Source organism: Mya arenaria, chromosome 11 (genome assembly GCF_026914265.1).
Source record: "Mya arenaria isolate MELC-2E11 chromosome 11, ASM2691426v1".
NCBI classification, from domain to species: Eukaryota; Metazoa; Mollusca; class Bivalvia; order Myida; family Myidae; genus Mya; species Mya arenaria.
The window spans coordinates 39,157,407-39,170,774 of record NC_069132.1 but is presented as its reverse complement, the minus strand read 5'-3'; the positions used below and the strand labels follow the sequence as shown (position 1 = coordinate 39,170,774).

The 13,368-nt window shown below is 40.1% G+C and overlaps 1 protein-coding gene across 3 annotated transcripts; it reads right to left on the bottom strand.

The window, feature by feature from the left end:
• Window positions 1-3,574: 3,574 nt before the first annotated feature.
• Window positions 3,575-12,244, bottom strand: LOC128207923 (BTB/POZ domain-containing protein 17-like). Of its 3 annotated transcripts, XR_008256779.1 has the most exons (6): window positions 12,180-12,244; window positions 11,004-11,391; window positions 10,419-10,722; window positions 6,180-9,749; window positions 5,554-6,148; window positions 3,575-5,391 (listed from the first exon to the last, which is right to left on the bottom strand). XR_008256779.1 is itself a non-coding variant. In XM_052911117.1 (4 exons), exons 1-4 carry the CDS (start codon window positions 12,239-12,241, stop codon window positions 8,959-8,961), a joined length of 1,545 nt encoding a protein of 514 aa, XP_052767077.1. In that variant the 5' UTR covers window positions 12,242-12,244; the 3' UTR covers window positions 3,575-8,958. The 3 variants fall into 3 exon arrangements, 1 of the variants encoding a protein (XP_052767077.1); XR_008256778.1 differs by having other exon boundaries at window positions 3,575-6,148; XM_052911117.1 differs by having other exon boundaries at window positions 3,575-9,749.
• Between the last annotated feature and the right edge of the window lie 1,124 nt (window positions 12,245-13,368).

Below are 13,368 nucleotides of genomic sequence, written 5' to 3'. Positions count from 1 at the left end.
ACTCCTATGATTTCTCCCATGATGCAACCACTCCTATGATCTCTCCCATGATGCGACCACTCCTATGATCTCTCCCATGATGCGACCACTCCTATGATCTCTCCCATGATGCGACCACTCCTATGATAGTACTGCATTGTTCAAAACCTCTCCAAGATGCGACCACTCCTATGATCTCTCCCATAATGTGACCACTCCTATGATCTCTCCCATAATGCGACCACTCCTATGATAGAACTGCACTGTTCAAAACCTCTCCAAGATGCGACCACTCCTATGATCTCTCCCATGATGCGACCACTCATATGATAGTACTGCACTGTTCAAAACCTCTCAAAGATGCGACCACTCCTGATAGAACTGCACTGTTCAAAACCTCTCCAAGATGCGACCACTCCTATGATCTCTCCCATGATGCGACCACTCCTATGATAGTACTGCATTGTTGAAAATCTCCTAGGTGCGACCACTATAAGGATGGTTCTGCACTGTTAAACAACAGTCCTAGGTGTTACCCCCTCATGTGATAGTACTGCACTGTTAAACAACAGTCCTAGGTGTGACCCCCTCCCGTGATAGTACTGCACTGTTAAACAACAGTCCTAGGTGTGACCCCCCTCCCGTGATAGTACTGCACTGTTATACAACAGTCCTAGGTGTGACCCCCTCCCGTGATAGTACTGCACTGTTAAACAACAGTCCTAGGTGTGACCCCCTCCCGTGATAGGACTGCACTGTTAAACAACAGTCCTAGGTGTGACCCCCTCTCGTGATAGTACTGCACTGTTAAACAACAGTCCTAGGTGTGACCCCCTCCCGTGATAGTACTGCACTGTTAAACAACAGTCCTAGGTGTTACCCCCTCATGTGATAGTACTGCACTGTTAAACAACAGTCCTAGGTGTGACCCCCTCCCGTGATAGTACTGCACTGTTAAACAACAGTCCTAGGTGTGACCCCCTCCCGTGATAGTACTGCACTGTTAAACAACAGTCCTAGGTGTGACCCCCTCCCGTGATAGGACCGCACTGTTAAACAACAGTCCTAGGTGTGACCCCCTCCCGTGATAGTACTGCACTGTTAAACAACAGTCCTAGGTGTGACCCCCTCCCGTGATAGGACCGCACTGTTATACAACAGTCCTAGGTGTGACCCCCTCCCGTGATAGTACTGCACTGTTAAACAACAGTCCTAGGTGTGACCCCCCTCCCGTGATAGGACCGCACTGTTAAACAACAGTCCTAGGTGTGACCCCCTCCCGTGATAGTACTGCACTGTTAAACAACAGTCCTAGGTGTGACCCCCTCCCGTGATAGGACTGCACTGTTAAACAACAGTCCTAGGTGTGACCCCCTCTCGTGATAGTACTGCACTGTTAAACAACAGTCCTAGGTGTGACCCCCTCCCGTGATAGTACTGCACTGTTAAACAACAGTCCTAGGTGTTACCCCCTCATGTGATAGTACTGCACTGTTAAACAACAGTCCTAGGTGTGACCCCCTCCCGTGATAGTACTGCACTGTTAAACAACAGTCCTAGGTGTGACCCCCTCCCGTGATAGTACTGCACTGTTAAACAACAGTCCTAGGTGTGACCCCCTCCCGTGATAGGACCGCACTGTTAAACAACAGTCCTAGGTGTGACCCCCTCCCGTGATAGTACTGCACTGTTAAACAACAGTCCTAGGTGTGACCCCCTCCCGTGATAGGACCGCACTGTTAAACAACAGTCCTAGGTGTGACCCCCTCCCGTGATAGTACTGCACTGTTAAACAACATTCCTAGGTGTGACCCCCTCCCGTGATAGTACTGCACTGTTAAACAACAGTCCTAGGTGTGACCCCCTCCCGTGATAGGACCGCACTGTTAAACAACAGTCCTAGGTGTGACCCCCTCCCGTGATAGTACTGCACTGTTAAACAACAGTCCTAGGTGTGACCCCCTCCCGTGATAGTACTGCACTGTTAAACAACAGTCCTAGGTGTGACCCCCTCCCGTGATAGTACTGCACTGTTAAACAACAGTCCTAGGTGTGACCCCCTCCCGTGATAGTACCGCACTGTTAAACAACAGTCCTAGGTGTGACCCCCTCCCGTGATAGGACCGCACTGTTAAACAACAGTCCTAGGTGTGACCCCCTCCCGTGATAGGACCGCACTGTTAAACAACAGTCCTAGGTGTGACCCCCCTCCTGTGATAGGACTGCACTGTTAAACAACAGTCCTAGGTGTGACCCCCTCCCGTGATAGTACTGCACTGTTAAACAACAGTCCTAGGTGTGACCCCCTCCCGTGATAGGACCGCACTGTTAAACAACAGTCCTAGGTGTTACCCCCTCATGATTGTGATAGGACTGCACTGTTAAACAACAGTCCTAGGTGTGACCCCCTCCCGTGATAGTACTGCACTGTTAAACAACAGTCCTAGGTGTGACCCCCTCCCGTGATAGGACTGCACTGTTAAACAGCAGTCCTAGTTGCGACCCCCTCCCGTGATAGGACCGCACTGTTAAACAACAGTCCTAGGTGTGACCCCCCTCCTGTGATAGGACTGCACTGTTAAACAACAGTCCTAGGTGTGACCCCCTCTCGTGATAGGACCACACTGTTAAACAACAGTCCTAGGTGTGACCCCCTCCCGTGATAGGACCGCACTGTTAAACAACAGTCCTAGGTGTGACCCCCCTCCCGTGATAGGACCGCACTGTTAAACAACAGTCCTAGGTGTGACCCCCTCCCGTGATAGGACTGCACTGTTAAACAACAGTCCTAGGTGTGACCCCCTCCCGTGATAGGACTGCACTGTTATACAACAGTCCTAGGTGTGACCCCCTCACGTGATAGGACCGCACTGTTAAACAACAGTCCTAGGTGTGACCCCCCTCCCGTGATAGGACCGCACTGTTAAACAACAGTCCTAGGTGTGACCCCCTCCCGTGATAGGACCACACTGTTAAACAACAGTCCTAGGTGTGACCCCCTCCCGTGATAGTTGACCTTCTCCCGTGATAGCACTGCACTGTTAAACAACAGTCCTAGGTGTGACCCCCTCCTGTGATAGGACTGCATTGTAACAGTCCTAGGTGTGACCTCCTCCTGTGATAGACTGCACTGTTAAACTGCACTGTTAAACAACAGTCCTAGGTGTGACCATCTCCCGTGATAGCACTGCACTGTTAAACAACAGTCCTAGGTGTGACCCCCTCCTGTGATAGACTGCACTGTTAAACTGCACAGTTAAACAACAGTCCTAGGTGTGACCTTCTCCTGTGATAGCACTGCACTGTTAAACAACAGTCCTAGGTGTGACCCCCTCCTGTGATAGACTGCACTGTTAAACTGCACAGTTAAACAACAGTCCTAGGTGTGACCCCCTCCTATGTTAGTACCTCACTGAAAATCTCTTAGGTACAGCCCTGAGCATTAGATTTTGTTAACTGTGGTAATCAATTTGCAATATTGGATAAAATAGGAAAACATTTTTCTTCAAAGTTGCTGATAGACAATTCAAGGGAGACTCCCTTTAACTTTAGGGAATAAAAGGAACTTAACAAATTTCGGTTCACATGTATCACCATTTATTCAAAGAGACAGTCACATATTTTGTAGACAAATATCGATATTGCACTAAAGGATCTGTGAAAACACAAAAATTGTCCCAAGATAACAAGATAAATAACCAAACTTTAACCTTATCAGTATTGAAATCATCAAAATAGTTTCTGAATACAATACCAATAAAAAAATCTTAACAAAAGACAATAACTTAAAGTGAATCCCTCATGTTTTTGGACTAAAAATTAGTTTTCCATGTAATGCATCAGAAAACACTTATTTTATTATTTTTCTCTATGATATCGAAATTGCAGATAAAAATACAGTTATAGCATAAAAAAGTATTTTGGAGTTGGTGGGGTTCAAACCCACGCCAGTAAAGTCAAGAAAATATTAAGGGTTCCAGCTTTTGGTATTTTTGTTTTAACACTCTTTATAATTTGCCACACTTTATATTGTAATTAAAAAAAAATGTGCATTTTACAAACCATGAGCGAGTTACTTTAAAGTCTTGCAATATAGTAATAATAAAGAAAATTTAACAAAATTGTAATGTTGTAAGCATTCTCTACAGTTTTACTTGAATTAACAACAAAACACTGCAAGCAGGTGCCAATACTAGTCTGTTTTAGGTCAATAAAGGGGCATAACTCAACAATTATAAAGGCCAAGTTATGTGGCTTTGCTTCACATATGCATATTTACATTGGTTTCATGTAAATGGGTTGAACCACTTTTTAAATATAGCCAAAAAAAGTTCACAACATTTTCAGATGATCAAGGGGCATAAGTTATTTAATCAAATAAAACTAGAGTTATGGGCCTTGCTAACATGTGAATTGTCATTGGTAGCATGTGTAAAAAGTTCCTTGTGAATATCTTTATGCTCCTCTGAGATATGGCCAACTTTGATATTTTTGCATTTTTTTCGGACGTCCAAGGACAATCACTCAGATTTTTTTAGATTCAGCCGCGTACTGGCACATAGGCAGCTAGGAAGTGCCCGACTTCAATGTTGACTACAAGGCTGTGATAATATGAATGTTTTACTTTGAAAAACAGATTCTCCAACAATAAATGCAAACTAGAAGCGCCGCAATGCGACGAAACCAGGTTTTTGTTATGGGCAATCAGAAATTATAGCCAATTAATTTGTTGTATGACTTTATCTTTACTTTTATCGAAAAGAGACGCTCCCCCCAAAAGCAATCCCAAGCTAGCTCTTTACATAAGCTACCCACACACCAAGTTTAATCAATATCTATCAATGCTATCAAAAGTTATTTGGCAAAAAACATTTGTCTATTTCAAGTAACAGTGACATTGACCGTAGCCCCTCCCCACTCAAAAGCAATCCGAAGCTAGCTCTTCACATGCTACCTACACACCAAGTTTCATCAATATCTGTCAATCCTAACTAAAGTTATTGGGCGGAAACCATTTTTCTATGTTTAGTAATAGTGACCTTGACCTTAGCCCCTCCCCACTCAAAAGCAATTCCAAGCTAGCTCTTCACATAAGCTACCTACACACTAAGTTTCACCAATATCTATCAATGCTAACTTATGTTATTGGGCAGAAACCATTTTTCTATTTTTAGTAACAGGCAACCTTGACCTTAGCCCCACCCCCCTTAAAAGCATTCCCAAGCTAGCTCTGTACATAAGCTACCTACATGTACACACCAAGTTTCATCAATATCGGTCAATGCTAACTAAAGTTATTGGGCAGAAACCATTTTTCTATTTTAAGTAACAGTGACCTTGACCATTTTTCTATTTTAAGTAATAGTGACCTTGACCTTAGCCTCTCCCCACTCAAAAGCAATCCCAAGCTAGCTCTTCACATAAGCAACTTACACACCAAGTTTCATCAATATCGGTCAATGCTAACTAAAGTTATTGGGCAGAAACCATTTTTCTATTTTAAGTAACAGTGACCTTGACCTTAGCCCCTCCCCCCTCAATAGCAATCCCAAGCTAGCTCTTCACATAAGCTACCGACACACCAACTTTCGTCAATATCTATCAATCCTAACTAAAGTTATTGGGCAGAAACCATTTTTCTATTTTTAGTAACAGGCGACCTTGACCTTAGCCCCACCCCCCTCAAAAGCAATCCCAAGCTAGCTCTTCGCATAAGCTATCTTCACACTAAGTTTCATCAATATCTGTCAATGCTAACTAAAGTTATTGGGCAGAAACCATTTTTCTATTTTAAGTTACAGTGACCTTGACCATTTTTATATTTTAAGTAATAGTGACCTTGACCTTAGCCCCTCCCCACTTAAAAGCAATCCCAAGCTAGCTCTTCACATAAGCAACTTACACACCAAGTTTCGTCAATATCTATCAATGCTAACTAAAGTTATTGGGCAGAAACCATTTTTCTATTTTTAGTAACAGTGAAATTGACCTTAGCCCCACCCCCCTCAAAAGCAATCCCAAGCTAGCTCTTCACATAAGCTACCTACACACCAAGTTTCTTCAATATGTATCAATGCTAACTAAATTTATTGAACAGAAACCAATGTTTGACGCCCGCCCGCCCGCCCAACGACAACCTCATTCTAATAACCCGGTTTTCGTTGAAAACCTGGTTAAAAAGTATCGAACACACATTATACCTGGTTAAAAAGTATCGAACACACGTTATACCATTCACAAGCATGGCCTCCATGTCCAGATCTATATAAGTTTTGTTAAACTGCTGTTGGTAAAACCCATAACATATAAGCAAAAAAACATTTTCACACAATAGATAATAATACCACACCCAAAGCACCATTTTGCAGCATGTGAAAAACAACAAGACCATCCATCACCATACTGTAAGAACAAGTTCAGCTAAATAATTTTTGAGTGTAACCAATCAAATTGAATGTTTTACTTGCAAAATCAAATACACTTTGCCTGAACTGACCAATGAAGTTAAGCCTAAACTGACCAATCAAGCTCACAGTTTCAATAAAGATATTATATTTATTACAAAGTATAAATTCAACTTAATATGAAATAGAGATATTGTATGCAACATGCATTTATAAAATGGCTCCACTATTCCATATGATACGGGCATTGATAAAATGGCCCCATTATTCCTAATGATACATGCATTGATAAAATGGTACCATCATTCCGTATGATACATGCATTGATCAGATGGCCCCATTATTCCGTATGATACATGCATTGATAAGATGGCCCCCTTATTCTGTATGATACAGGCATTGATCAGATGGCCCCATCATTCCGTATGATACATGCATTGATCAGATGGCCCTCATTATTCCGTATGATACATGCATTGATCAGATGGCCCCATTATTTTGAATGATACATGCATTGATCAGATGGCCCCATTATTTTGTAAGATACGGGCATTGATCAGATGGCCCATTATTCCGTATGATACATGCATTGATTAGATGGCCCCATTATTCCGTATGATACATGCATTGATCAGATGGCCCCATTATTCCGTATGATACATGCATTGATCAGATGGCCCCATTATTCCATATGATACATGCATTGATCAGATGGCCCATTATTCCGTATGATACATGCATTGATTAGATGACCCATTATTCCGTATGATACGGGCATAGATCAGATGGCCTCATCATTCGGTATGATACAAATGTTGATGAGATGACCCTGTATGATACTGGCATTGATCAGATGGCCCCATTATTATGTATATGTATGATAGGGGTATTGATAAAATGGCTCCATTATTCCGTATGATACAGGAATTGATTAAATGGCACCATTATTTTGTATGATACATACTTTGATAAGATCATAAATGGTCCCATTATTCATAAATGTAAGACTATAAACTCATACTTTATAACTATGTAATAATACTCTACATTTCAACATCAACAATCAAGAACAGAAATGGAATTGGAATGTTTAAAAGCACAACCATTGTATCTCTTGTAAATCACCTTGCAACAAATTCAATAAAAATCATGCAAGCCATCATACTTGTGTAAATGTTGAATGTTTATGCAATTTAAACAAAAGTAAATAATATAACACCAGTCAGATCATTATAAAAACAAAAGTTTATACATACTAAGTAGACATTTTCTAAATAATTTTAAAATCAATAAACAAAGTATTCTTATAATCTTCTCCAAATAATACTACCGGTAGTTTCAAAAATACAATGAAAAAAAGCAAAGAAAACAACAAGAACATTGCGATGTGAACACCAACACCAGTCTGTTGATTTCGCTCAAACAAGGGGCACAACTTGACTATTGCAGTCAGAGTTATGGGCCTTGCTATAAATATGGGTATTGTCCCCTCAAATAGGTGTACCAAGTTTCATTGGAATATCTTGTATTGCAGAGTAACGGCCAAGGTTCAAGTTTTTTAACCACAACAACACCAACAATGCTGACCACAACACCAACAATGCTGACCACAACAACACCAAGTCTATTACAATTGTTCTATCTATTTTCTACAAAAACAACAACAGACAAACATGAGAATGTGGAGATGAAAGACTTAACAACTGTAAATGCCCAAACAACAACACTTAAAGGATGTGATTGTCTTTTACATTTCAAGCGCAAATGACTGAACACTTAACATGGTATAAACAACATGTAAAACAACATCTGTTGTAACTCTGCTACCATACACAAAACAACAATTAAGATTTTAAGTATCTTCCATGGCCGAGAGTATAAGAAAGGTTCATTCCGACGCAAGCATAGGGTGTTTTGCAGAAACGAGGTTTACTTAGTTTCCGCAAAACACCCTTCTTGAGGGTTGGGATGAACCTATCTTACACTATCGGCCATGAAAGATACTTATATTGTTTAAATTTTGCAATTGTTTATTTTTAAAAATCTATCATATGCCCCAAATTTTAAATCTAGCGAAATATTCAATTTCCTGTTCAGCTGATCCAGTTATGGCATCACCTATTTAAAGACTCCTGAAATTGGCCAAAACAAAAATAATTGAAAAAAAAGACCTCATATTAGATTTAAGCCAAAACTTTTTTTCAATGTCCAACACTATAAAGCAAGAGCAAGTCTCTTTAAAGATGTGTAGTTATTAACATCAAGTCTATTTAAAGATGTGTAGTTATTAACAGCAAGTCTCTTTAAAGATGTGTAGTTATTAACTTATTATAGTACTTCGCTAATGCAGGTTCATGATGTAGGACCCTTAGGTCCCTTACAAGACAAGTTAATCATACAAGTCCAAATAGTGAGAAACCTATATGTTGAAAAATATCTACAAGCACAATACATATATTCTTGGAAATTCTTAATCCTTGATAAATATCCTATACCATGAATTTTAAAAATTCAATGAACCATTAACTAAGAAATTAGATTCTATGGTGTTCAATGGCTAAGCCCTTACATGTATCTATTCAGCGGGCTTGAGAGTAATCTGCAGTATGAGACAGTCGTCAACAAGTAACGGAGAGTCTGACTGGGCCAAATCTGCCAGTGAGACCTTCTTATCCAGTTCTGTGTCAATCATGTATCGAGTCTTCGAGAAATTCTTCTTCCCACACACTGAATGGATCACCTCATCCTTCGAGACAAGTGAGAGCAAATATTCCATGGGCCTCGGTTGATCAAGGATGAGATTCGAGTATAAGACGACCTTGAAATCGTCGGAGGTTGACGAGATACCCTTGGGGTATATCTTGAGTTCCCAATCCCAAGTTTGAGAGGGATAGGACGAAGCTCGGGTGGAAAATCTGATACCCTTCTCCTCTCCTTTGCTACACTGGGAATAATTCTGGACCTTGAACCGACAATCCCAGCGAAGATCACTGTAGTTCCGCAGTAGGAAGCTGGCCCCATTGAACTCTCTGACGCACGCTCTCATGGATAGCGGTAGAGCGTGGTATTTGTAAGCTGACATCAGGTACTTCTGCAGTAAGCTTGGGAAATTCTGAGCCAGCTTGCAATTCTCTACCTCGTATATCTGCTCCGCAGTCAGCATGGGAAATCTTATGTAAGGGAGGACATCGCGAAGGTTTTTTTCCAGATTATCTACCCTCTCAGTGTTTCCCGGGTGGGTGAGCCACTTGACGGTTCCCTTCCAAAGGTCAAACTCATCCTTGACCTTGAGGTCAGAGCTGTCAAGGAACTCTATCAGCTGATATTTGTCCAGCCCGGTCCACTCTTGTTCCCAGTCCAACGAACCTGTAGGCAAGAACTTTTCACAGTGATTCAAGTTTTTCAACCATACACATGTACAATATTCTTTTTGCATGAATTAATCTACCGTATGATTACATTGTTGAAAATAGTGTGTTATGTTTAAGACAAATATTCTTAATGGTTAGATGTTTATCTTATGCCTCAAATTCTATGACTTGTAAAATTAAATAACAAAATGCTGAATGAAGGTTAATGTTGAAATCAATTTGTAACTAGCACACTAAAGAGTAATGCAGTCTCTTTGGCAAAATGTTTGAATATTGAGTAAAATGTGCAGCTTAAGCAAAGATTTTGTAAGTTACTAAGTTTTGATGTCGTTATTAAAGGAAAAAAAAAATTCTTCATACACATAAGTAAAAATAATGTCATATGCCCATTTGGGTATTTAAAGCCGTAACTACACAATTGGTAAATATTAAACCTTTAGTTTCTGATGATTTATTTCTTTATTTGTATATCATCATGTAATTGAAGATTGCACTTGTTTGTGTGTATTAAAATAGTACCTATGTATTTCCTTTATAATATATCACAAATGGATCAGTGAGTTATTGCTTATTTATAAACGCTTTGCTTGTTCAGCCTTACGGTAACTAGATTTCAAAAAATAACACTGTTGATAAACATTAAAATTAAACAGTGTGGCCTTACCAATGATTTCATCCATCTTTTCTGCCATGGCCTTAATACATGCCAGCACAAGTATCCTGTGCATGCACTTGGTGGCGTATTGGAACCACACATGGAACACATCCTTCAGCTGTAACTTTGGGATGATGTATGTGCAAGCAAAATTTGTGCACACCACCTGAAGGTCCTTTACATCGTACTTGTCAGCGAGGACAAAGATTGGGAGGGAGTTCTCCATGTTGAGGCGAATACTGCAGCCGTATAGAAACTGTAGGAACCGGGAAAACACGCCAACACATATTGGCTCTTCAATAAGCTCTAGCTCCTGTGTAGGGAACAAGGAATCATTAATACCACAATGCCAGATTATTTCTGCATATAAACACTTATTGTTAAATTTGACATTTAACATAAGCAAAAAAACATCTTTAACTGAAATTCTGACACAATACACTATTGTTAACTTTTAACTTTTTCATCAATCAAAGTGCTAAATCCTCTTAAAAAGTAAAATGGTTTTCTGAGACAATCTTAAGGCATTAAAGGAAAACTGAAATTACAGCAATAATGAATAAGATTTAACTAAAGCTTCTTATAGAAATTCACCTTTTTGCCTGAATCACTCCATTCTCCAGTAAGCATACTTTCAAACACCTCACTTGCCATCACCAGGACTATTTTGTGAGCGTAATATTTGATTCCGCCAACGACCAGAGTGACATCACTCAACTTCTTGTTGTTGCACAGTTTAGCCTGTTCCAGCAGAAACAGCCGCTCATTGCCAAAGCAGGTAATCCCCTCAGGGCTGTTCAGGGCTTGATTGATCGAAGACGGTGAGGTAATGACCAACTCCCCCACCCCTGGAGTAGAACCTGGATGGGGCGTTCCAGTGCTGCTGGAGTTTGAATCACTCTGAGGGCTCAAGGCCTCAGGCAATGACAAGGGTGGAAGGCGAGGTGGAGACTGAGATGCCATCATTCTAACTGATGGTGCCCTGAAAGTATGACAAACATCTGCATGATTTGATTTGTTAACCTACAAATTTAAAACAAGAATGGAATGATTTTATGTGTAATAATATATTTTCATTTATTTCTTGTTGACATTATTTTGGTGTCAATCCATTTGAACTTTGTAAAGGTAAATGTAGCTGATGTTTTGAAAATCATGACTTAGGACAATTCTCATCATAATATAATTCTTGCGCTGCATTCACCATCTACTTATTTTAAAGGTTGTAAAAGACTCCTGGCTACTATCACTGAGTCAAATAGGTCCGTAATAACTAGTACAGTATATGTACATTTGTAAATGATCAGCATGAGCAATGCAAGGATGTGAAAGTTAATGCAGAAACTATATAGACAGTGAATTTTTATCGCTAAAGTAAAAATGTGTCAGGTGTGGGCTTAATTATGCAGCGTTAGAGACACTCGCATACATGTAAAGCTCTCTGCCACCATAAATTTAGTTGTTTCCAAGACAATGGGGTTGATTTGCTTTGCTGTGTTGTTGTCTGCATTATATTTCAAGAATATAAAAGTACTAGTGTAAATTTTCAATATCGTGCATTACATCAGGTGTAGATATATTTTTTTAAGAGTTGTTTTTTTGTTGTTTTTAATTAATTCTTCGAATATGTCCGAAATCGATATAATCCGAAAACTGATCAGTTATCGAATTTACGAGCTACATACGAGAAGTTTGAGTGATTTCGTGATAACTGTGACGTTGTATATCTCCCACAGAAATACTTCTATTTAATTCAAACGCATTCCATACCTGAACATCCATAATACTGGTGAAAAACAGCTTTGCAAATTATTAATATTACTACGTGACATATGGCGCGGAAAGGGACGTAACTTATACGAGAGGAGACGGTTACAGTACACTCATTTATTACACTAGTAAAAAACTACAGGTCTGGGTTAACTGCTCTAAAATGCTATTTGTTTCCCCATGACAACAATTTTTCACAGAATGGTCTTCTTCTTCATTATATACTGAGCTGGGCTCTTAATAGAGCATACTTAGCTCAACGAAACATCATAACGGTTGCGAATCAAATTTCTAAAAAAATGATTAAAACTTCAGTAAAAAATGATAAAAAAATGTGTATCACTGGTGATAAGGTGGCAGGCTGCTCAATCAAAAAAGCCTTTAAGGCATCCAGCGTACGAGATGATACCAGTCTAGTTGGCAAGAGGTTCCTGTTATTCACTTTTCTTGGAAAGAAGGTGTTGGCCAATGTCTGGTCTGTGATACCCTCCTGGTACAGTCTGTGATGTATTTCTTTAGACTTTGCGGTCAAAGATAACCAGTGAAAGTGCAAGCACTTATTTCCAACTGGGTCCTTAGTTTTTTCTGAAGGGACAGCATGCAGAAGAGACAGTGGTGGGATACAAAGAAGTCCGGGTGCGATACCCTAGCTCTTTTTCGAAGAGACCCCTTGGTTCTTTTACATGCTCTGTGTAAAGCACCGATACACGGGTACAACTTTCCTGGGTTAAACCAGTACTGGGTACACCACTTTTCCAAGCACTACCCTTTAAATGCCGTGCGCCAGGCAAGGGAGCTACTTGTACCAACTTTTAACGTCTTTCGGTATGACGCGGCCAGGGATCAAACCCACGACCTCCCGCTCCGTAAGTAAACGCCTTAACCACTGGGCCTCTTGTGTGTCATCAATTTTTGAACATAAATATAAAAATCTGCGATCTAATTTTTTGTCAGCACTTGTATATAAAAGCAAAAATTGGCTCGTTCCAAGACAAAAAAATAAAAAAAGTTGTCAAAACGTTCAATCTGTGAGAGTGCAGCTTTAACAATTCAATCAATTTTAATTTTTTTTACCATTAACATGAAAGGCTTTGAGAGAATCCCTTTAACTGACATGTTAGAACCTCACTGTTTCATTTTACTTGAATTTATTTCAATCATTGGTGGCCAACATGTTTCAACAAGATGG